The 25,447-nt window shown below is 47.9% G+C and overlaps 2 protein-coding genes across 2 annotated transcripts; one reads left to right on the forward strand and one right to left on the reverse strand.

The window, feature by feature from the left end:
• Positions 1-5,196: 5,196 nt before the first annotated feature.
• Positions 5,197-5,929, reverse strand: LOC136485862 (copper transporter 4-like). The gene has a single exon (XM_066482682.1). The coding sequence runs from the start codon at positions 5,689-5,691 to the stop codon at positions 5,197-5,199; it is 495 nt and encodes a 164-aa protein (XP_066338779.1). The 5' UTR covers positions 5,692-5,929.
• Positions 5,930-20,550: 14,621 nt separating this feature from the next.
• LOC136486357 (uncharacterized) lies at positions 20,551-21,870 on the forward strand. The gene is made up of 5 exons (XM_066483228.1): positions 20,551-20,695; positions 20,786-21,002; positions 21,104-21,301; positions 21,391-21,564; positions 21,640-21,870. The coding sequence occupies exons 1-4, from the start codon at positions 20,610-20,612 to the stop codon at positions 21,427-21,429; spliced, it is 540 nt and encodes a 179-aa protein (XP_066339325.1). The 5' UTR covers positions 20,551-20,609; the 3' UTR covers positions 21,430-21,564; positions 21,640-21,870.
• Positions 21,871-25,447: the final 3,577 nt, after the last annotated feature.

The raw sequence follows: 25,447 nt of genomic DNA on the forward strand, positions 1-25,447 counted from the left end.
GAGGGAAACTACAACTAAAAGTTGTGAGGGAAATCTAGATACGAGAGAATTTAGAATTACAGTGAAGAGAACAAAAATCATCTTTAGCCAATGGCAAATCTCTGCAGGGTTGTGAGATAGATAGAGGCTTACCGGTATAAGCATGCTAGATAGATAGAAGCTTCCTGTATTATAACCATCACCACTTGGCTTTAGCTGTATACATGTCTTAAATCAACTGTAAATTTGTTCAGTCACCGGAAGAGACATCTACCCAGCATAAGGCTTTATGAGATAGATAGAGGCTTACCGGTATAAGCATGCTAGCTTGATCTGATGAAATGGTTTCACGAACAGTTCACTGATGTACATATCAAAGCCATCTGTAGATATGTATATATGTTTCATAGATTTGCTATGACCACCTAGCAGTGGTACTGACTGTAGGAGATATAATTCTAAACAACCAATTCAGGAGTTAGTATTTGTTCTATGTTGGCCAATACTATTTCAATGGTTCTGTGTGGAAGATGTAAAAACAATTTTTTAGCTGTTGCCTGCCTTGCAAGAACTGATGGAGAAGTTAAAGATGTCATCCCCTGCTGAGTTGATGAAGATTGCTATTGCTAACTTAAATGATTCCTCTATTTCACTAGATATCCACTACCATGCACTGCAGGAGCTTTTAGTTCTTGTTGAGCGTATCTCTCAACAATGCTAATGGTAAATAGGTGCTTGTTTGCTAAATGTTAATATAGCTGAATGCTCTAAACCTCATCCTTAGAAATCTAAGCCATGTATGAGCATGTAGTTACAGATACAGATGTCTTTTTTTGTAACTTTTTTCCATAAGGGAGAGTATGTGCACGTAAGTTATTTTAATTTCGGCAGCTTTAGTTCTTGCTTTATTAACAGTATGCCAATTTCAACAGGTGGAGGTCATAACGTTGTCGTCTCATATAATGGAACGAGCAACAATTTTATCAGGTCAATATGGCTATCTATTTACCTTGCTTTTAAACAAAATATCACTCAATGCACAACAATTTGATCTGGTGAAGGTAGCGCTAGGACACTGATTGCTAACATTGATGACCTGACCAATCCGGGATAATTGTTTGCCTATGTTCTTTTATTAAGAAACTTTTTTGTTGATAATATTCAGAAAATGCTTGTGATATTCATCTTAGTACTTGAGCTGCCTGTAGTCGAGTATGAAAGGATCAAGATGCCCAAGAGGGGGGTAAATTGGGCTAATTCTAAATTTCTTTACAATAATTAAACTCTACGGTTAGCCCAATTAACCCCTTGTGCCTAGAAAGTGTTCCTATTGATCTAACGCACAAAAGTTTAGCACCATAAGTTCCAATCCTACTCTAGCATGACAATTCTAGAAATATAAATGACAAGAATTGAATTGCTCAAAGTAAATGTTCAAAGTAAAGAGAGAAGGAGGAACACGGCGATGTTTTGCCGAGGTATCGGAGAGTCGCCACTCCCCACTAGTCCTCGTTGGAGCACCCGCGTAAGGGTGTAGCCCCCCCTTGATCCGCGCAAGGATCAAGTGCTCTCTATGAGTTGATTCTTCGACACTCCATCGCGGTGAATCACCCATAACCGCTCACAACTTGAGTTGGGTCATCCACAAGCTCCGCCAGATGATCACCAAGATCTCCAATCACCACCAAGCCATCTAGGTGATGGCGATCACCAAGAGTAACAAGCACGGACTCTCACTTGACCACGACAAGCTTAATGAGAAGGGTGGATGCACACTTTGCTACTCTTAATCTCACTAATGAGGGCTCTCTTTGGGATTCTCAAATCTCAATCACCTCACTAGGATCTTACTCTTCTTGGCACTCTCAAGGGTGTTTCTCAGCTGTTGGAATGAGCAAAAGTATCCCCACACACGAATGGAGGAAGTATTTATAATATGAGCTGAAAAACGAACCGTTATGTGCCTCTGTGGGGTGACCGGATGCTCCGATCATGTTGATCGGATGCGCCGGTCAGTTCACCCCGAACTCCAGTGTTTACATTGTGACTGGACGCTGGCCAGCGTCCGGTTAGCACTGACCGGACGCGTCCGGTCGTGATTTTCCCTCTCTGGAACCTTACTGGAGTCGACCGGACGCTGGCTCTCAGCGCCCGGTCACACCAAACGAAAACACCTTGGTCAAATGAACTGACCGGACCCTGAGCCAGCGTTCGGTCACACCGGAGCCAGCGTCCGGTCAGTATTTGACCCTCCATTCACTTCCAACTCTCGATCATACATGAATGAAGTTTGCTCCAATGGATCTAAGGGCTTTTTAGGAGCTACCTAGTACTAGGTTTAGCAAGTGTGCACCACACCTAACCCACTAGACTCACCTAGGTCAAGCTACCCGTCCATACCCCCCTTAATAGTACGGCCAAAGGAAAACAAAGTCCTAAACTACTCTAAGTGTCTCTTCAACTCCAATCGACACTTAGAACTAGTCCATCCTTAACCTTGTCGTCCATCCTTTGAAAACCAAAACGATTTCCATCGTAGGGGCATGACCACCATGATAGCCCAATCGATCTCCATTACCATGACCTAACTTAATTGCCTCTGCAAAACACACGTTAGTCATAGTAATCATGTATTGTCATTAATCATCGAAACCCAACTAGGGATCTAGATGCTTTCAGAGTAAATGGTGGGCGGAATATGTTCTTTTTAATTTGCTACCTTAGAAGAAAATGCTGAGCAGAATGTTACAGTTGACAGGAAGCATGTTCTAGGTTGGGACCATGAGCTTTGAACTAGAAAATAATCGTATACTTTTTTCAAGCCCTTTCCTGTCCTTAGTGTCTCATGAAGTGTTTCTTCATTGTAGGATTGTTCCATTTCAGATGTCATTGGTCTTAGAACCCATTTAAAGAAAGTTTGAGTGATGCCCTGCAATATCTGTCCTTTGCTGGCTGCAGTGTGCAAATAAAAAGCTGATGGAAATAAGAAGACTGGCTGAACGAGCATGTTCCAAATATAAATTGCTACAAATCAAGAAAAGGTTTTTGCATTATTTTTAGTTTATTGATCTTGGCCTAGGTAAATGATCCCATCTTAAGTTAATTGACCATGGTCCATGTATGTTTTTGGGAGTGCATCTTAGATTGTCTCATATTGTATTAGTTTGAAGGTGGATCTAAAAAGTTTGTAGTTCACAAAGGTCATATCTCCACTGTAATCTAAATGATTTAGGTGTTGATGGTAGACTTTTAATCATTGGCTTCTAAGGAGGTGCTTAGTAATAAAGTGAATTACAAGATGTTATTGCAAGACCTTTCACCGTACAAAGTGTTAAACATGCATGTACTCAGTCAAAACCATGGTGCATACAAGATATTTCTTTCATACGTGTTACTGGAAAATACATAGGGTCATGTAATTTTGAAACCCGTAGCAACGCACGTGCATTTGCTATAGATTCTAAAACATGAATTGTGAAACCCAAACTTGTTATGATTATCTTTCCGTAGCACTTGATTCCTAAAGAAGTGCAAGCTTATCTTTCGCGTATCGTAGGCATGAAGTGATGCGACAATTGAAGTTGATGTTTTAGTTTTGCATTTAAATTTAGAGTTTCATGAAGACTTATGTAATATTGATTGAAACATTATGATTGCGGTATCTATTTTAGATAACAGTATAACATACGCTCATACATATGTTATCGTGGTATTATGTGTTTCTGTTGCAACGCACGAGTATTTACCTAGTAAAATGTAAAAAAGTAAAAAAATGGAGGGGGCGTGGGAGATGGACAACTCAGGCGGGAATCACACAATGGTAGCCGCCAAAAACAAACCCTGCAATAAAAAAGGCAACACCAAATCCTTACCGTGACCAGACAAAAAAACTAAAGAGCAGCTAAAGAGCATCGAAGGAGGAAGAACAAATCCAAAACACAAGAGCAGGGAAAGGATGGAAGGAGGAACAACAAACCTGACGTACAAACAACAGATGAGGAAAGGTGAGATCTTTATTGTCACTTATATTTTTCTCATCTTGGAATAATAGATGTGAGCTATTTTTTTTCAAACACGTATTTCCAAAGCAGCTTTATGGGTGAAGCTATTTTTTTCCTCTCGTAAAGGCATGAGATGGGATAAAGCTGAAAATAGTAGTTTATCCCAGCTCTCTCCCTCATGAGCTGTTGGTGAGCTATTTTGCCAAACACTTTTTCTAAAACAATTTAGCTTAACTAAAAAGCAGTTTGAAGCTGAGCTATGCCAAACATGCTCTAAATAAAACATAATAGCATCTAGTTTGACAGGGCTTCTCCAGCGGCTTTAGGAGACGTTTGGAGCCGTTTTCTGCTAAATGGGGTAAAATAAAATGGCTCCACCGATGAAGCTTTTAAAAACGTGCTCTCACAGAGCTTTGGGGGTGAGAAGGAGCCAAAGATAGTGGCTTCTTCCGGCTTCACCTTATCCTATGTGACGTTATGTGAGAGCATATTTTAAGGAACTCTATATGTGGAACTATTTTGCCAAACGATTTTCTAAAACGACTTCAGCTCCACCGATAGAACTGTTCATGGAGCTGAAGCAAAAAAAAAAAAAAAACGGTTTCACTGGTGAAGTGGAGCCATGTCAAACGTGGCCGGGCTCCTGCGGCTCCGGCTCCGGCCTGTCAGCCGCCTAGCGGCCGACACCAGGTTACTATTCACCGGAGCCATTTTTCTCTCTCCTCCTTTTCTCTCTCACTGACAGAACTGGAGCCGGAGAAGCTCGTTTTTCTGGCTCTATGGCTCCGACTCCTCCAGGCACCTGTGGGCCGCCCAGCGGCCGACACCCTGCTACAGTGCAGGAGCCGGAGCCCACGGACCCGGCCAAACGGGGCCTAAATCCGTATCTGCTATTCTTCCTTAAAAGTGATGGGCTGGGGCCCAGGTGTCCCTTTAAGCCCCGTCATTAACAAAGTCACCAGGGACGCGCAAGAAATGTCTGTCACATTTTTCTCATCGTCCCTGTAGTGACATTTTCACGTAGTGTCAATTGATCGTGAGAGAAAATTCCTAATCTCTCTTATTTATCATTCATCAATCATATCTAGGTTCCGTTTCAAAAAAAAAATCGTTAAAAAAATTCATCAAACTAGGTTGACCCTGATATATAGCCCAAAAGCATTCAATTTCCTCGGCAAATGGCAAGCGCAACATTCTGTTTCTCATACTTCTCCAATTAACTAACACAGAGATCACCGTTGGTATGCGCGCCGTCGTCGTCACGGACTGCAGGGTGTAGCAGCCTCCATCTCCGCGCGACCAGGAACCCGGCCGCGTGGCCGGCGACGACGGCCAAGAACACCCCGCCGTTGAAGGACATGATGGCGAGCATCACCAGGTACGACAGGCCCACCTTCAGCACGTGGATCCACGTCACCTGCAGCGTCCACCCCAGGGAGTTGGAGCCGCGGCCGGCGAGGGCGCGGGACCACGCCGCGAGCACCTCGGCGAGCGCGGCCAGCGCGGCCACGGCGAGGAGGCAGAGCACGTACATGCCGGCGCCGTCGCGGTCGCTGCCCGGCCAGTTGGAGAAGAGCACCTGCGCGCGGTGGCCCCAGAAGAAGGCCGCGTGCATCGTCGGCATGTTGTTGTACATAGGCGGCATCGGCATCGGCGGCGTGCCGCCGGAGGGCGACGGCGGCGGCATTGGCATCAGTGGCATCGTCGCCATCGTCGTCTATATCTGGAACGCTACAACTTTGTTGGAGATGGGAGCCGTAGTAGCTTAGAGTGATTGTAACTTAATTGCTAGCTACCAGGAAATTGTGAACACTTTACAGCATGGGTAAATAGGAAGAGAGGAGGCTCTGTGACGAGCTGGGGAGAGCTGTATATGTCCTATGCAAGAAAATGAACAGCGACGAGAGCGAGGAAACGATAAGCATCATGTTCTTGTTTTAGCCGCGTGCTTTAATGCTTAGCATGGATGGACTTGCGAGATGACGGAGAAAAGAGATGCACCGTTTTGTTGGGACCTGGGTGGCGGGCCGGCGGTGTGTTTAAGGTAGGTAATAAACGGGGACAAAGACACATATACAACTATATATTGCCGGAGCACCACTTTTGTCGTTGTAAACTTGTAACAGAAGGATTTCTTTGGACTTCTCTTAAGTTTCTGCCAATAAATTGTTTGGGTTGTTTTCGATCCACCTGCCAAATGCCAATGGCGATCAACGCTATAATGTCTGCGCAAATCAAAGTAACTTCCTAAGCATTAACCATGGATAGACATCATTACGAAAACTCAATTGCTAAGGAGGACCCTTACTACTACGGCAGAAACCATAGTCCCTGTCGGCCAATCACTCCTGGACAATTTGAAACCTATAGAATAATGTATCACTGTCGGTCCATAATTGAAAAGCATACCACCTCCTGGATTTTAAAACTAATCAGTATTGATGGATAATATTATCGTCACTTGGTAATACAGCCTAGCAGTGATAGGTTCTATCACCGTTAGGTTGCATTACCAACTGGTTGTGATCCCATTGCTCTCGAACCTGAAATTTTACTGTCAGGTTGTATTACAACCGGTTGTGATCCCATTGCCTTCGGACATGAAATTTTATTTCACCGCGTCTAACTCCCGCAACTTTCACGTCCGCTCCCCTCTCTCTCCCCCTCTTGGCCTCTATCCCCTCCCTAGATCTCGCGCGTTCTTCTCCTCCTCACCTTGCCTAACTCTGGCGTGAGGGTGTGGGGACAGAGCTCCCCAACCAACACGCGGGGGGTGCAAGGCCCAACGGGCACCCCCCCTGTTCGGTGACGCATGGGGTGGAGCTTTGTGGCCACCACACAGGGCACGGGGGTGCAGGCGGAGCTCTCGGGCATGGGCAGCGGACATAGTGGGAGGTCATATGTGGATGAATCGATGATGTATTGAGTCTCCTTTCTCACTATGATGTAACAAATCAATCTATGATGTGTTGAACCTCTCCCCTCTCTCTGTGATGTGATGAATCGATTTTCTATGATTTGATGAATCTCCCTCTCTCTCTGTGTGATGTGGAAAAATCGATCTGTGACGTGGTGCTTGCATCACGGACTGCAGTTGCGCTGGGCTCGCATTACCGACGGTGGCTAGTGGGCAGTCCGATTGTTTTGTTTTCTTTTTTTTAAAGGCCCATCTTTACCAATTGTAGCACCGGTAGTGGAAGCCTGTGCCTATCACTACCGATAACGCATTGTCATTTCTAATTAAAGTCTAGCAGTGATGCACTTTTAGAACCGACAGTGTTTTTTCCTGTTTTGTAGCAGTGCGTGACCCACTTTGCCCTCCACGTAGATCCTCCATTGCTTAGATGGTTATTATCTGGTTCGGCTGACGAAGCCAACTTGTTCGACTTTTTTTATCAGCCGAAACAGTATTTTTTTCGCAACATTTTAGTATAAATAGTGTTTTCAGCATAAACAGGGCATTTTTCACACCAACCGAATGGACCATTATATTTCTTGTGGTGAAATCTACCACCCAAATTTAAACCCTTAGCTTGACAACCACCATGCTATAAAGAATTTTCAGGGCCTCTCCCCCTTAAATTTAGCACATAGCTACCTATATCAGTTTAAAAAGATCCTCAACCATTGACCGGATCCTAGAATTACGACTTACTAACGAAGCTTAGGCTTTTTTGATTGGGCTTTTCAACCTGCTTTTGTTTTTGTAAAAGTCAAAAGCTAACCAAAGGGATGAAAAGCACCTGCTGCTTTAGCCCAAAAGCTGCTTTTGCTCTAGTACAAAACTCAAAGCAGCTCACCCCTGCTTTCAGCTACTTTTGGCAAAATAATTGCGCACTTCCACTGGTTACGAAGATACCGTTTCATTTTTGGGTTAATTGGATTTATGCCATTATAATTTTCGATGTTTGGAGAAACGCCATTACTATTCGCCTATTTAGAAGCATGCCATTACAATTCTTCATTTTCCACAAAAATGCCACTGAATGCGTATGGACACAGCCTAGACCCAGTTGCAGACGTATACGAAGACGTATACTTCATCACCCCTATCACTGACACGCGGGCCCCACATGTCATCTTCTTCTTCCTCGTCTCCCTGTCCATCCCGACACGGCCACGGCCACGGCGAGCAGCGCCGCGGGTGAGCAGCAGCGCGCCGGCCTGGGCTGGGGGCGGGGAAGGGGCCGTGCCTGTTGGAGCTCGCGGGGAAGGGGATGGGATCGCGCCTGCTGGAGCTCGCGGGCATGGGGATGGGTCGCGCCTGCTGGATCTCGCGGGGACGAGGTCGCTGCAGCGCGGAGGGATGGGGCCACGCCTGCCAAAGCTGGGCACCGGGAGCCCGCAGTCGACCTGCACCGGATCCAGTGGAGCCCGTGGTCGCGCCGGCCATGGAGGCACTTGTGAAGCTCGACCTGCGCCGGATTCATGGAGGAGGAGGTGTGCTGGGCGCCAGCCATGGAGGTACTTGTGAAGCCCAATCGGCCCCGTATCCATGGAGGAGGAGGTACACTGGACGCCGGCCATGGAGGAGGAGGCGCCCGCCGTCGGGGAAGGCCAGCAACACGCCGAGCAGCAGCAGCATGCCGCGGGCGAGCAAGCGGGTGAGCAGCAGGATGTCGGTCAGGCCGCGAGCTCCGCGGTGGCTGCTCGCCTGCGGCGCGCGGGGTCACGACACTGGCTCGTCGCCTCGCTCGCAAGCCCGCAGCCGCCGCCGCCGGCAGCGCCCGTTATGGCCGCGTCGGGATGGAGAGAAAGAGAGAGAGCCGGAGAGAGATGAGGAGAGGAAGAAGAAGATGACATGTGGGGCTCGCGTATCAGTGATAGGGGAGATGAAGTATACGTCTTCTTATACACCTGTAGCTGGGACCAGGTTATGTCCATACGTATTCAGTGGTATTTTTATGGGAAACAGCATGCTTTAAAATGGATAAATAGTACGAACATCGAAAATTATAATTGCGTGAATTCAATTAACCCTTCGTTTTTCTTTCCTTCTGTCTCCGTCCGACACGAGGAAAGAAGTCGCGGAGCCGCCGCTTCTCCGTACGCGCCGCCCCCAGGTTGGCCGCTGCTCCCTCCGCCGCCTTCCTCTTTCCCTCAGGCGGCCGCTTCGCCCACGTTTCCTCGCCGGCGAGCTCCTTCAACGAGCCGATGGCGGCCGCGTCGCCCACGTTTCCTCGCCGGCGAGCTCCTCCGACGAGCCGGTGGCGGCCGCGTCGCCCACGTTTCCTCGCCGGCGTCGCCCACGTTTGCGAGATCCGGTCTTCTTCCACCTCCTGCACCCTTCATTCCCACGGGCAGGGCAGTGGCCAGGGCAGCGGCCAGGGCAGTGGCCGCTGCGCGCGGGCTCCGCCGATTGAGATCCGGCGAGCACGGCGGTTGCGCGCCCTCCCCCGCCCCGGTCCTCTCCTCCCCCACCCCATGTCCCCCGCCTGGGAAGGCCTCGCCGGCGAGCAACTCCGACGCGGGCGAATCCGCCTGCCCCCGTCCTCTCCTCCCTTCACTCGGCTGCTCCGCCCATCCCCGGTGGCGAGCGCCGCCCCCACACGAGCACGGCCCCTGCTCCCGACGACCACGACCTCCGGTGGCGCGCGGGCATATCTCCGGCGGCGCGTGGGAGCATCTCCGGCGGCGCGCGGGCCATCCCCAGTGGCGGCGCGCAGCCTGCTCGCCGGCCTCGCACATCCGGTACGGCGACGGAGTCACGAACAAGACGATGGAGGAGTCAGTGAGAGAGACTGACATGTGGGGGCGCTGTCAGCGGCTTTTCCAAAAGCCACGGCTTGCCAACTGAGCATGTTTGGCGCATCTCCAGGGGCTCCGGCTCCTCTTCCCTCAATACTGTACCGCACTGTTTTGTACTGTAGCTGCTCATCAAAGGGCCCCGACTCTTGCTTAAATGCACTGTGAAGGAGAGGAAGCTAGAGGAGCTGCGATGTAGAGGCTCCGACGGCTCCTTCACAGTGTAGGTACAGTAGACGGAGACGGAGCCGCCGGAGCCCTTCCAAACAGGCTCTAAACGGTTTTGAGCTGCTTCAAAGCCTACAAACCAAAGCTGCTTTTCTAAAGTCCAAAACTCACAGTACTTTTTTCAAAGGCCATAGCCCGACCAAACGCACCCTTAATCGTTGCCAGACTCCAACATAGTAACTCACAGTGATTGCCTATCCCATCGTCTCATCGTGCCTAGATTACAGCAGCCCGCAGCTACATTTCTGACTACCGTTGGTTTTTAATCTCCAGCTATAGCTGCCGCTATATTCAACTATTAGCTATTGCTATAACCCGCTATTTACCGTTTTAGGAGATAGATCCCTAAAGGTTTTAGCCGACGATTTAAAACACGGCTACCAATATAATCATATGTGTCCATGGTACGTCCGTGCGCCCAACCATAGAGAGCCATGGAGTCCATCTCCGTCGAAGTCCAGGTTGTGGGTGACTGGAGACTCAAGAGCCCGGAGAACGAAGAAAGAAGACGTGGTGGCCGGCACCGAGAAATTAGCTATTTGACATTTTCAAAGGTGATTTTCTTCATAGATTTGTCATTACCAAGATGTTCTTCACAAATTTCTCGTCCCTGCTTAGTACTTTATTTTTCGTGCCATCTTAGCTCTTTTATCTTTTCTTTTAATATTTCTAATTTTAACTTAGGCACTAGTAGCAAAAAACAAAACAAAAACAAAAGTTCCCTTTGCCTATTTTCACGTGCAGTTGCATGGATCGGGAGTTGAATCGATCTCGCCGAACCTGAAGCCTCGCGACTCTTGCGCACCGCGCCGCCCGCCTGCCGACGCCGACTCCATGCGCGGCGCCTTCAAGCCAACGCTGACGCTGAGCCCGCGCATCGTAGCCCCCCTTCCAACGGTACGGATCCTGATCCACATGAATCCTATAGTTTTGAACCAGATCATTCTGATGCCTTTCAGTCTTTGTCTTCGATCGTTTGGTCTGTAGCTCAAACATAAGCTAATTCCTGTGTGAATGAAGAAAAAGAAAAGGGAACAGATGAGATGCATGATTGTAGTGCTGCCATTTGGATGCATCATGCATGTGGGGTGTTATTCTGGCCTCAGTAGGGACGAGATCATGCAGTTGATTATTATTTGTATTTTGTATCAGTACAGTTCATCACAGCAAGATGCCTGAAATTGGAAGTGCGGAAGGGCACTGAACCTGGTTCAGGCTAGTTGCCTGAAATTGGAAAAAGAAGAAGAAGAAAATGAGTTAAAGAGGGAAAGTGGCAAACTATGCAAGATGTTAATTAATATTCTACATGATGAATTTGCATTCAGGTGACCACTCTTGGAGGTGTCAAATAACCTAATTTATCCATTGCTGCCGCCGCCACAGCGAGGACCTCCAACCGGTCTCCCCTCCAGCAAGATTATGGGCAAGAGTGACGACCTGACCAACTCCGAGAGCTCCTCCTCAAACAAGATTATTGATCCTACGAGAGGTAGCCCCACCGGAAGCAACGATGACGTCCCCCGCATCCACCTCCAGCCACTGGTCAAGGAAAATAAGAGATGGCACAAGCCCCTCGATCAAGTGAGGGTCATTAAGAATGCCCTCATTTCCAGTCCGTGATGGTCGTGCTGTTCACGCTGGTTACATTGTGGCTCTCTCGTGGCCCAGCCGCTTCTCATAGCGTCGGTATGGGAGCTCTCGTTGTCGCTTTGTTTCTGTTGTTTTCTATGGGTCTGTTTCCTCAAGGTCACTATGAGGGTCTGGATGGTGTTTCTATCTCTCTCCAACGGGATCCTGCTAGCTATTGTCGTTCACCTGACACTTGGTCCGAAGGTTGGGATGATCACCGTGCACCTCAACACCCACCTTGCTTCTGGATTTGTTGGCTATGCACTTGCCGAGCACCGCCTGAAGACTACTGCCAAGTATGTCATCGCCTGAAGACTACTATGCACATCCCTAGGATTGTCTTTGGACTCTACATTGGCGTTGCCACACTAGGTGCTGTTGTGGGTGTCGCATGTGTAGTGTACCACGCAGTTGATTACGCCACGAACGACCTCTTACTATATGTCCTCATGCCATTTCTCGGAGTGCTTGTCTTGTGGATCATTTACGTGGTTGGGTTACTACGGGGCACGTTTATTGGACAAGGAGGGAAGGCCCTTGTTTTCGCATATTATGGGTTGATTCTCATGGTATATATTTTATCTCTTATTACCCTGGGCCACACCGCAGCAACCATCACTGTCTGGATTGCCATCCTAGGCTACAGTGGATTCTTCGGCTATTCACTTTGTGTCTATGACTCACAAGGAAATCCTGTCGATGAGGTATGTCAAGAGAAGCGATCAAAATTACCTGTCTTCGTGTTCTTTTTAAATTTCTCATCAAGTTATTTTTTTTTACAGGCGTTTTGCGTGCACATGTCATACATAGAGTAAAATAACCATACAACTCTAGATTTTGTATTAGTTGTTAGCTTATTTTTTTAATAAACCACAAATTTGAATTGAGATCCATGTATACTTTGCTATATTGGTCTGCTCACATTTCATACCACAAGTTTTGCATTACTTTTATTTCTGTAAAACATAAATGTAAATTGACATCAAGATATACATGATGTTGGTCTGCTCGCATTACTATGCAAATTAACAGGTACAAGGAGACACCACTGGAGCTGTCAGATGAGAAAGAGGATTAGCCATGCAAGGAGTCTGATGAGAGTAACGATGATGGAACAAAAATACAACATCACAAGGCTCATGAGCAATCATTAACAAATCAGAGTGATCTCTAACCTAATTACCTACCTTGTGGTGCATTACCTTGTAATGTTATGCTAATTGTCACGCACCAAAATTTCCAATTTTGGGTTGTGAATACAAATCATAAATAACATGAATGGTTTAAATATTTGGAATTTTTTTTCCAATATTTGTTTAAGTTCTTGCAAAATTTAGATATAGAAAAATGTGAATTTACAAAATTTTCTGAATTAATTTGACTAGCTTTTGGTGGATGTGATGTTTGCTTGTTGCTTGACTTTGTGTTTGAGGGTGCAAAGTTTTCAAAATACATTTAGGAATCATCTAAATCATCTCAGCTCGCTAATCCATCTCCTATCAATTCTGTTTATTTGCTCCATGCATTTGTTTCCTTAACGTAATGATATAATATAATATAATATAAAATAATGATCTTTTGAAGGAAGCAAAGAACCGTTCTTTTATTTTGGGACCGGCTAAAATTCAGGTGCCTGAATTTTAGTTTCCTTTCAGGCGACGATTATTGCATACAATTTATACTAAAATAAATATTTCATTCACTGCAATTTCTGTAGGCGCAATCTGCAATTTCAGTACCTAGAATAAAAAACCCTTTAGACAAAATCATAAACTCGACAAAATCTTATTTGTGTTGGCACAAAGACAATTAACAATTTACAATTATTTCTATAGGAAGACAAGGACAAAAATTTAATATGTTATGACACAAAGACAAATAACAAATCACAAAAGTAATAATTTACTTATACTAGTTGGTGGTACAAGAGTGTTGTCTAAAATCATCTTAAAATTCAGGCACCTGAAATATAGGAGAAGTGGTTGTCTATATATACATAGCAAGCCTGGGCCATCGTTTATTTTCTAAACTCTAAAACTAAGCCATGATCCATGCCGCCGCCAGAGTCAATCTTTTCCATCATCAAGGTTGCTCCAAATGTGCCCCAGTTTGTTAGTGCGCTGCCGCCGGCCACCATAGAAATCTGCACAAACTGCGCCGGAGAAGCCGTTTATAAAGCGCCGTGAAGGACGCAGCCACCAGGAGCATCGCCAGAGGTCACTTGGAAGCTGTTCAGACCTCATCGGCATCGTCCCGTGGCCTGATCATCTACGCTGCAGGAAAGACCCTAGGCCGTTCTCCATATGCAAGTCCAGCCACACCGTCCATCCCGCTCTGTGCTCCACCATCCCTTGCAGAACTCCGGCCATCGATCGTTGTTTGTCATCGGTGAGCACTGCACATTCATATGGTTCCTATCTGTCTCTTTTCTCTTCAGTTCGTCTGATCAGTTCTGTGCTTGTTTTGCTAGTCGCAGCCGAACCGTATCTAGTACCATGCAAGTTTATTTGCACACTGTACGTGATGCTTCCTGTTCAGTAGATGCAAGTCACGGCCACCCAGTTCCTGTCCAACAGCAGAAACAGGTGCTTTTTCCTCCGTCGCCTTGACACCAGTAACAAGCGTCATGCATGCTTGATTAATGGTGAGACCGCACATCTCCTTGCCCATTATTTTATTGATCAAGGATTATGCTGATGTCATGCCTACGTCATTCATGCATAATGAATGATCCTTCTCTATCTATCCCTCGATTTGAGAAAATTCATCTTCTCTACATCCTCGAGATAATTCTCTAACTACATAGACTGTCCATTGAGTCTGTGTACTCGTCAGTACTCATATATATGTTCATCCTTGCCATGAATTTATTGTCATCATATCTTAGTTATTTTAGCTCCGTTTATTTGACTCTTTTCCGTTGCGTTCGTACTGACGTAATCTACGGTATAGCAACCGTGTTTTACATGCGACATGTTTTCTGAATTTAATATTAATTGGAATAACGTTGATGCAACTTGCTTTTGCAATTAAAAACAAGCTATGTTTAAGTCTCAGCTTTTCATAAAAAAATATCAATTTGATTAATATCTACCTATTGTGTTCTGTTAATTAAATTTTGTTAGCTTGAACACGATTGTATTAAATTTGAATTAGATGTTCTCACCTGTTATTTATTTTATAAAATAAACGTCTAACTTGCTTAACTTATATGTCAATATTTATAAATAAAAACATGACTAGTTCTAATTCATTTTTTTAAAATTAAAATAGAGTTGACTAATCTGAATTGATGTCATTCATATGGCTTTCCTTACTTAAAATAAATCAAGGTTATAGTTGTTTCTTTTATTTATAATGCAAATCTTTCGATAATTGCTTATTTTTACCGACCGTAGCAACGGGCATCTTTTTAACACGTTTTCAAGCCTTTTGCTTTGATTGGTGTACTGTTCTTAGTTGCTTTTATTTGTTGTTTCTATGTTTGCTGGTGTGCTTGGTTGATACGATCTGCGAGTAGAAGAAGAGTTGTCTGTGAGTGCTAAAGACCAGAAGGTGTTGACCATATGCTAATGTCTGAGGAAGTTTGAGCAAGTGTAAAAGGCAAGTATAATATGAGGCTCTCCTTGACACCTAATAATCATAATGTCACTATATTCATGCTACATGTGTCGAATATGATAGCCTTAAGGATATTCCTAGTATTTGTTATCTTGATCCTTGATACCTATGGTTCATGCATATGGGTAGTTTTGCTAGTTGCACTACTTAATGATGAAAGCTCCTTAATAATGAATAATGGTATACACAGTGATGTTTAAAATGTGCTTTTTTAGCAACATGGAATTCCTATCGACTTATCTATGAGCAAAATTCGGGACTTACAGTACAACCATAAGTGCTATATGACTCTGGCTTTAGTCAAGTATGGGGACCTTTTCTAGCTTATTAGTGGTTATCGAAAGGCACAAAAGGGGCTTGACGAGATGGGTATAGTGCGGCCTCTGTCCCCATGTGTATAGCCTACGCGGAATGTGCCATTCGGAAGGGGGCTCTACATCTGCTTGCCGATTGGAAACCTAGCGGCTACTAACTTGTTAGACGAACCTTTGAAAGATTTCATAGTGAACCCTGCCGACCTTCCTTGATAGTGGGTCAAGAGGCTGATCACCTCGGGCGAAAGGGTAAATCACGACTTATGGGTAAAGATGTACAACCTCTGCAGAGTGTTAAAAACTATTATAATAGCCGTGCTCATGGTCATGAGTGGCTTGGAAAACTGACAAAATAATTGGTTCTTATTGTTATTCTATGATGTTGATGCTCATGTTTATTCATAATTGTCATATTGCCATTGTTTATGAGCACGTGGGAACAGGACGTCCCCGACCGGCCCCGCGCGCCCCCGGCCACGCCCGCCGGTGGCGCCCCGTCCCCGCGCCGCCGGAGCAGCAGCCCGGCCCACCGAGCGCCATCGTCGTCGGGGCCGCGTCGTCCCCCGCCTCGCCCAGTGGTCGGGCACCGCCGCCGCCCTCGGCCACGCCCGCCAGTGGCCCACCCTGCGGCCAGCGCGTCCCCGGCCGGCCCCGCGCGCCCCCAGCCACGCCCGCCGGTGGCCCACCCCCGCAGCCAGCGCGTCCTCGGCTAGCCCCGCGTGCCCCCGGCTGGCCCCGTGCGCCCCTGCCGGCCGTGCAGAGAGCATTTGGAGGAGGAAGGGAGAAGAGGAAGGGAGAAGAGTGGAGGGGAGAAGGAGAGGCCGATGACCGTCATGCCCCTGCGTCGTCGCGTCACACCGAGCGGTCGTCGCCATTTTCCCCACGTCTAGCCGAAGACGAGGGTGATCCCGACTCCGCGTCGCCCGACTACACTGCCACCCAAGGTAAAGCCCCCCTCCCGCCTGTTGCTGGCCTTCGTGCCATTTCTGGATTAGTGGGCCTTCGTGCCTTTTGTGGATGTGTTGGCCATCGTGCCATATGTCGTTGTGTCGGCCATCGTGCCGAAATTGTGGATGTCGGCCATCGTGCCATCTTTTTCCTTGCAGGTTTTGGAAGCCCCCGTACAGGGGAGGTTCTGCCAAAATTTTGAACTCATAAATTGTGTTTCTTGTTTTGCAGAGAAGAGCCCGACGGAGGGGACCCGGAGTACCCCGAGCGTCTTCCTTCGGGTCTACCTGCACCGCGTCACCTCTCCACTCCACCGCCACCCTAGGTATAAGCCCTTTGTCCGTAACCCTAGCTAGATCGCGTAAACCAGTTAGGCGTCTCCCGTCCGAAAGAGATACAGTCGTAGGTATGCGGATCTCTGCATATCTGCGACCGTATCTGTTTTGGATTGTCCACGTTATTTGGACAGCCCGTGGATGCGTAGATGATTTAGTTTGTATGGTCTGGTCCGGTCCGAGATGGGGTTTCAGCAGCACCTCCCTGTTGTTCTCCAGATACACACTCTCCCTTCCAGGACGTGTATCGGGAGAACAACGAGGATGTGCTGCCGAAATTCTATCTTGGATTGGAGCGGAGCATGGAAACTAACCTCATCTACGCATCCACGGGTGGGATTAGGATCTATCCCTACCTATTAGATAGTAGGCAAGCGGTGCATATGCTATTGATGGTTATATTACTCTCTTATATATATGGTAGATGATGGATAACCGTGATTGGATGTACATGGGCCGCCATAGTCAGAATCAGGTCACTCGTGAATGGATACAGAAGACTGAGGATTTCTTGGACAAAGCATTTGGTGTGGGTGCTCAAGCAGCGACAGAGGTGTGGTGTCCCTGCAGCGAATGTGCAAATAGGAATAGGAAAACCAGGAAGGTCATTGAGGAACATCTTTGCAAGTTTGGGTTTACGCCAGACTATACTCGGTGGGTGTGCCATGGTGAAGGCCATTGTATTAGAGATGAGGCATTGAGGCCACATTTGGAGGAGTTTGATAGTGATGGCAGGGTACCATACATGATGGATGACTTCCACCAAGCACACTTTAGTGTACGATGTAAGAACGAAACCGAGGAGCAGGAGCCAGAGGAAACCGCAAGGGCATTCTATCGTATGATGGAGTCGACTAAGAGGCCCCTTCATGAGAAGACAAATGTTTCTCAACTCGATGCCATTGGACGCTTAATGGGGTTAAAGTCCATGCATAACATGAGTCGAGACTGCTTCGATAGTATGCTGGCAGTTTTTGGGACCCTGCTTCCGGCAGATCACGCGCTGCCGAAGAACATGTACGAGTCAGTGAAGCTCCTCAAAGCTCTTAAGATGCCATATGAGCAGATACACACTTGTGATAACGGGTGCGTCCTCTTTAGGAAAGAACACGTGGAAGCAAAGTACTATCCAAAGTGTGAGTCCTCTAGGTATGTGGAGGTAGAATCTAGTGATGGGCAGAAGAAGCAGCTTGGAATCCCCATGAAAGTCCTACGGTACCTTCCGTTCATACCGAGACTCCAACGGCTATTCATGAGCGAGGAGTCCACGAAACAGATGACATGGCAACAAAAATGGCATCCGATACAATCCTGACAAGATGGTACATCCATCAGATGGTGAAGCATGGCAAACATTTGATGGCATTTATGCTGACAAAGCTCTAGAGGCTCGTAATGTGCATGTTGCGTTTGCAACAGATGGGTTCAATCCTTTTGGAATGATGGCGGCCCCATACAGTTGTTGGCCAATCTTCGTTATCCCCCTCAATCTCCCCTCCGGCGTCCTTCTTCAACGTCAGAACATATTCTTGTCACTGATAATTCCTGGTCACCCGGGGAAACATATGGGTGTGTTCATGGAGCCTTTGATTGATGAGTTGATCAGTGCATGGGATCACAGGGTACTGACATACAACCGTGCTACAAAGAGGAACTTCACAATGCACGTTTGGTACCACTACTTGATGCATGACTTTTTGGCATATGGTCTATTCAGCGCCTGGTGTGTCCACGGGAAGTTCCCATGCCCGGTATGCAAGGCAGCTCTGCAGTTCATTAGGTTGAAGAGTGGTGGCAAGTTTTCCTCGTTCAACAAACATCGACAATTCCTCCCTCTTGACCATGCATTCAGACGAGACATTAAGAACTTTACGAAAGGTGTCGTAGTGACAGACCCTGAACTACAGAAGATGATTGGCGCCGAGGTTCTTGCTCAGATAGATGGTCTTGTCGCTAAGGAAGACAGAGTTGGTTTCGTGGGGTATGGTGTTCAACATATGTGGACTCATAAGTCAGGCTTGGAGAGGCTTCCCTATTTGAAGCACCTGGCCCTGCCACATAACATTGATGTAATGCACACTAAGAAGAATGTTGCCGAAGCTCTCTGGGCAACACTCATGGACACTGACAAGTCAAAGGACAACCCTAAGGCTAGAGCGGACCTAGCAAGGCTATGCGATAGACCACACCTAGAGATGCGACCACCAAGAGCCGGCAAGACATGGAGAAGGCCTAGGGGCGATTACGTCTTGGAAAAGAAGCACAGGACGGTAGTAGTCCAATGGATCAAGGACTTAATGTTTCCTGATGGGTTTGTAGTGAATCTTAAGAGGGGGGCCAACCCATCTACTGGCCGAGTCTTAGGGATGAAGAGTCACGACTTCCACATATGGATTGTGCGCCTTCTTCCGTCGATGGTTCGAGGCTTCATCCCTGAGCATGTCTGGGTCGTGCTGGCAGAGTTGAGCTATTTCTTCCGCCAGCTTTGTGCCAAGGAGTTATCTAGAAACGTGGTGGCTGACTTGGAAAAAGAGCCCCTTAGTTGATCTGTAAGTTGGAGAAGATATTTCCACCCGGCTTCTTCCTGTCGATGCAAACATTTGATTGTGCACCTCCCGTACGAGGCATGAATGGGGGGGCCCGTGCAGAACCGCTGGTGCTATCCAATCGAGAGATGTCTAAAGACTATTCACAAGAAATGTGGAAATAAAGCTAGAATTGAGGCTTCCATGGCAGAGGCGTTCATTAACGAGGAGGTGTCAAACTTCACAACAACATACTATAAGGGCAACCTTCCTAGCGTGCATAATCGACCGGCTCGTTACAATGAGGATGAAAATAAATCTACCCTCAACCTTTTGAAAGGGTCACTTGGAAGAGCGAGTGCATTGAGCCCAAAGACCTTGAGCAATGAAGAGTGGCGCAGTATCATGCTATATTTGTTGGCCAACCTAGATGAAGTGGCGCCGTATATCGAGTAAGTTCTCAACGAACTTGTTACTTACTCCGTCACTATTCTGCATCCAACCCCGTCATGTTTCTTGTCTACATAGGGAATTTGTTAATCTATTCTGGCGTCAATCAAGGCGACCTCGCCCTCATGAAGTTGATACCATTCTTAAGGAGCGGGATTTCATTTCTTGGTTCCAAAAGAAGGTACCGTCCAACTTCCCCCTTGTTTCTTGATTTTAAGTTGGCCGTTTGTGTGAATAACATAACGCTCTAGCCTGACTTTGCAGTGCTACAGGGATGCATCTATAAGTGCTGAATTAGGTTGTCGATGGCTTCAACTTTAGGGTCATGTCATGTAACGTTTATGACGTCAATGGGTATCGCTTTCACACAACAAGCTACGAGCAGAGTCGGCCGCATCGAAGGACGATATGTACAATCCAGCTAATCCTGATCGTGGAGATCGTTTCTAATACATGTAATATTATCTGTTTTTGTAATTATATTCATTTTGCAAGTAATTATCTTCATTTTGCATCTCTTTCTAATTATGTATCGTTTATATATGCTAATTGTTTTATTCTTTTTTAATGTAGGAGATGCCACCCAGGAGGTCCGTCCAGTCTCTTTATGCTAGCCAGGAGGAGTCGGAGGTGTCGGTTTAGCCTTCGGAGCCGGTGCCGAGGCAGAGGAGCCACAGGCGTCCGAGCAGGACGCAGCCGACTACCCCTCCGGCCGTGGAGGAGCCTGCGGCCGTGGAGGAGCCTGCTGCCGTGATGGAGCATGCGGATGCAGGGAGGTCCTCCACCTCAGGGGACGAGGCGACTGCAGGGGGATCCACTTCCTCTGGAGTGTCGATGGTGTACTTGCGTGGTCCCGCGAAGCTCCCGCGTCGACCAATACCTGAAGCGGCCCGCCCGCTGATCACACCCTATGGGGATAGGTAAGTAACTTAAGATGTGCTCGAAACTTCTTCATTTGAAATGTTGAAAATCAAAATACAAACTAATACTTTTTGTAATCACTTGTGCAGGAACTGGAAACTTGTGGAGACTGGAGCCAAGGCACGCAAAGTGAATGGCATCCTAGGAGGTATGTGCAGGGAGCACTACCCTGGCCTAGTGGAGGTGAGCCCGGACATGTTCGAGCCGGCCACTCAGTTCGACCACTACGAATTGGCCGCCGATGCCATGGATCGTAGTGGCCAAAGATACAGGAACAAGGCGGAGCGGGTCGTTAGGGACCTATCGGTAAGTCTTTCAGGCACACATTGTATTCTTTTAGCCACAGATACATCGTATTCATTGGGCATTCTTCTAATAAGTAATTGATACCTCACGCCTTTATGTAGGATTTCTTTAGAATCGAGGAGGGCAAGGAGCACAGGGCGTACCAGGTGGCGGTCGCTTCTTGTAATAAGCGCGTCACGGACATGATTCACGACGCACGTCATCAGGCGCACATTTGGCACTACGCGAAGGTCCAAGGGCGTAGCATCAAAAAGGACAAGGCAAGACAGGTGGTACTGACCAAGGAGGAGTACCTTGCGGTAAATACAAAACATTACTATTGATTTCTTCTGAGATTAAGTTTCCTTAATTTGATCTTCTGATATATCGTTTGCTTGATGGCCTGTAGGCGATTCCTAACTGGTGCAATCGGCATCCGGATGCCTAGGAGAGGATTGTGGACATGTGGCTCAGCTAGGACTGGAAGAAGGAGCATGATGAAGCACGCGAGCGCCGTTTGCTGATGCAAGGAGTACAACACCATCAAGGCAGCCGCAACCTCTCCGAATTCTCAGAAGCTTGGGTAAGGCGAAACCATTTCTCTAGCCTAACACTCAATTCTGCAACAACTCTAACAATGTTATTGTCTTTCTCGCAGTCGGCGTCACATGGTGGCCGCCCTTGTGGTCACCTCAAGGCATATGCCTTGTCCCACTTGGGCAAGGCGACGTCTGCCACCGACTGGACCCCGGAAGTCCCTACCGAGTCGTTCACCAACGCCAGTATTGCCCCTCGCATCTTTGCGTACATAGAGATGGCAAGGTCAGTCCACGGGCCAGACTATGACCCGACCACCGAGGAGCGGCTTGATCCAGAGCTCATGATGAGGGTGGGGCAAGGCAAGAAGCATGGGCGGTTCTGGCTTGGCGACGGTGTCCTCGACACGACCTTTGTTCCTCCGCCCTGCACCAGATCCGAGCAGCGAGCACGAGCTCAATGCCGGCCGTACGCCAGCGCCCGACCATGGTGTCGACACTCCAGGTAAGTGTTCTCTTCCATTCCTAGTTCTTTGACTTTTACATACCTTAGCTCCGCAATCTTGAAACATTGGTGTCAAATGTTGCAGGCACAGCTGCAGGCGATGGAGGCCGAGCGGGAGCAGCAGCGGCAGAGGCTGGCAGCTTTGGAGGCCGAGCGGGAGCTCGAGAGGCAGAGGCTGGCAGTTTAGAGGCCAAGCAGGAGCAGGATTAGCGGCAGATGGCAGAGGTGCTCTCCTACGTGCGGGGTCTTGCGATGACCCAAGGTGGAACGGTCCCATAGTTCCTGCTCGGTCAGCTGCAGCCTACACCTCCACCTCAGCTTGATTCTACCCCGGTGAGTATGACAAATGTTTTAGTTTCTCTAAATGTCAAACCTAGTGAAACCTAGTGCTAGTGGTGATGGTGGTGGGTGGTGGTGGCGGCGTGGTTGGTGGTGGTGGTGGCGTGGTGGTGGTGGTGGCTGCGTGGTTGGTGGAGGTGGTGGCGTGGTGGTGTGGTTGTTGTTGGTGGTAGTAGTGGTGTGGTTGTGATGGTGGCGTGGTGGTGGTGGTGGTGGTAGTAGTGTGGTCGTGGTGGTAAAAAGTACATGTAGTGCTTGGTTATCTATTTATGTTGTCTAACACGTTGTGCATCTTCTTTGTTTGTGTAGCGTCAGTCGGCGGTGTCGAACGACCCTAACGTTCTCCTCGTCAACTCCCCAAGATCGCACGCGGCGCCTTCTCAGCCCAGACCGTCGCCGTGACCAGTTTGGCGCCTCCTATGCCTCTTGTTTATGTTGCTTGTCGAACTTTACACTTGTGGTTGTCTATGTGTCGAGATTTGTTTGTAACTTCGAACTTTGAGACTTCTATGTGATGTGGATGCGAATTATGTGATGTGGATGTGAATTATGTGATGTGGATATGGTTATTGATATGTGGATGTGCTTATTGTGATGTGGATGTCATATATATGTTTATTTGTTGACTGGAAATGCAAAAAAAAAAATTAAAACTGGCTGTGGCTTTGCCGAGGGCTATGGTCATGCCCTCGGCAAAGCTGGGAATTCTGGAACACACAGAATCCCAGCTTTGCCGAGCGCATGACCGTAGCGCTCGGCAAAGAGGAAGCCTTTGCCGAGAGCTGAGCCATAGCTTTCGGCACAAAAAATGTCAAAAAAAATTTATCAATATTCTTTGTCGAGAGCTCTTCTGACAGACGCTCGGCAAAGTTTTTTGGAAAAAAAATTCAGAAATTCTTTGCCGAGAGCTTGCTAAGGCTCACGGCAAAGATCAACTTTACCGTGACCTCTCCCCGTCACGGCGAAAATTTTTGCCCACGGTCGGCTAACCCTCGGCAAATCCTTTGCCGAGAGCCCGAGATGCGGCTCTCGGCAAAGTAGCCTTTGCCGTGGGGTACTGTGCTGACCGGCCTTTGCCGAGAGCAACTCTCGGCAAAGCCTTTGCCGAGGGCAAAGGCTTCTTTGCCGAGCGTATCTGGCCCTCGGCAAAGAACCTCGTTCCAGTTGTGAGCCAGTTCTACTTCTGCCTCCGTCAGCGAGGAGACTTCTGTGAATGCTGGCCGATCTGCGAAGGCCTAGCATTTAGAGGAATCGGAGGACGAGTCCGAAGAACGGCTGTCTTCAGCTTTGCCCTAAGGGCCGAAGGCCGCATCGACCCCTCCGCGAGCTATGGGTGTTGGGACATCAGGCCTCGTTGCTGAAGCTTTGCATCTAGGTAATTGTTTTCTAGGGGTCTGCTATGCATTGTTTGTGTGTTTATCGGACATTCCTTGCCTTTGTTTGCTAGCTGGTCTAACCATGGCGATGGAGATGCCCATCCCGGGGGAGAAGCCCGCTCCTGTTGGGGTAGACCTTGCCTGTGTGGGGCTGCATGCTCCTCCGATGGCCTCCCTGCAGGTTGGAGCCGGTCCTTCGGTGGACGCAGCCCCCGTCGCCGGAGGTTCGACTTGTTGTGCTTTTATGTTCTCTAGTTTTTGTTGTTGATTTGTGTTTTTGACGTTTGCTTTTTGCTATAGGTGAAGGTTCTGCGGATACATTAAGTGGGTGGGCGGAGACCTTGCATGCTCTTTACAACGAAATAGGAGGTTGTATTTTGTGTATATTTTTTCTTGTTGGTTTTGCCTTACTTATTTCTTATATTCTGTATTTTCGCTAGATCGCACTCGCCATCATTTTAAGAAGGTGGACTTCCATAAGCTTTTGCGCTATAACTTGGAGCATAACTGCGTGGTTGGTGTACTGGCTTTTATGTCTTCGCTTTTTTGTTCCTCGGTTTTCTTGTTTTGCTGATTGTTCATCTTTTAGGGTCATCACATGTCGGAGATCCTTGAGGAACGCATGGCTCTAGAGGTCATCAAGCGAGATGAGGCTATCGAGGCCCTCCAAATGGAATTGGATAGGGTAGAGGACGAAAAGAAGCTGCTTTCCATGGAAGCGGGGGACCTCCGCGTTGCTCGTCAAGCTGTTGATGACTTGAAGGCGCAGGTAGAGGCTTTGGAGAAAGATGTTGCCGGCTCGAAGGCTGCTGAGGCGATCGCCCTTGCCCGGCTTCAAAAAGCCGTTGATGCAAATGAAGGCCTTCACATGGAAATTGATGCGGAGAGATCTTCAAGCCAGGCGCTCAGTGCGCAAGTTGAGCTGCTGCAGAAGTGCTTGGAGGAGGCGCGTGCTGCCGGTGTCATGATGGCCGAGTTGTACCAGGCAGCTCTGGGTGGCTTCGGCGGTACGACTTCGCCGTTGCCTGCCAATGTCTCCGCCCTTGGCATCTTCGCCTGGTTCAAGGAGAACGTCGCCAAACTACCTGATTTTGTTGGAGGCACCATGGACTTTGGTGCGCTTTCCTGCGCCACAAATTTATGCAAGACACTCGAGAAGTTGGGCTGCACTCATTTTGTTGAGCAAAGAAGCCGGAGGGAGTTTGAAGGGCCTTCGGAGCTCGGGGAGACCGCGGGGGAGGTCTCGAAGCTGGTCAGAAATATCATGAAGTATTTTTGGCTTAAGTTTGGTCGTGCCGACGCTCGCTCCCTGGAGGAGGCCCGCCGCGCTGCGGTTAGTGTTGTTTGTAATTTCTCGATTTGTTGTTTTTCCTTTGTGTGTTTTTTTGGTTACCTTTGGCGTGGTTTATGCAGGATTTACAGCAGGTTGGGACGCAAGAGGCCGCCGAGGGATAGACATCGAAGACTGGTGAGACGCCGGGCCGGAGGTCCCCCACTGCAGCCGCTGATGCTCCGAGGGCTGGAGAGGCTGCCTCCGCACCTACGGCTCTGGAGGTGTAGTTTTTAGGTTTTTTATATATTCTTAGGTTCAGCGGAAAGGGGGTCTTCGCAAGCTACTTTGCGTTTTTGTAATCTTGATTTAAATTTAACCTGCACAGGTTACCCCTCAGGGGCCTGCGCGAGAAGTTGTCCCTTTAACTTTGATGCGAG

The sequence above is a fragment of the Miscanthus floridulus genome, chromosome 10 (genome assembly GCF_019320115.1).
Source record: "Miscanthus floridulus cultivar M001 chromosome 10, ASM1932011v1, whole genome shotgun sequence".
In the NCBI taxonomy this organism is placed as follows: Eukaryota; Viridiplantae; Streptophyta; class Magnoliopsida; order Poales; family Poaceae; genus Miscanthus; species Miscanthus floridulus.

Bases quoted from the DNA above. Each gene is read 5' to 3' on its own strand.
- LOC136485862 (XM_066482682.1), bottom strand. From the start codon at position 5,691: ATGGCGACGATGCCACTGATGCCAATGCCGCCGCCGTCGCCCTCCGGC.
- LOC136486357 (XM_066483228.1), top strand. From the start codon at position 20,610: ATGGTGTACTTGCGTGGTCCCGCGAAGCTCCCGCGTCGACCAATACCT. The intron at 20,696-20,785 runs GTAAGTAACTTA...TCACTTGTGCAG, and splicing joins ATCACACCCTATGGGGATAG to GAACTGGAAACTTGTGGAGA. The intron at 21,302-21,390 runs GTAAATACAAAA...GATGGCCTGTAG, and splicing joins CCAAGGAGGAGTACCTTGCG to GCGATTCCTAACTGGTGCAA.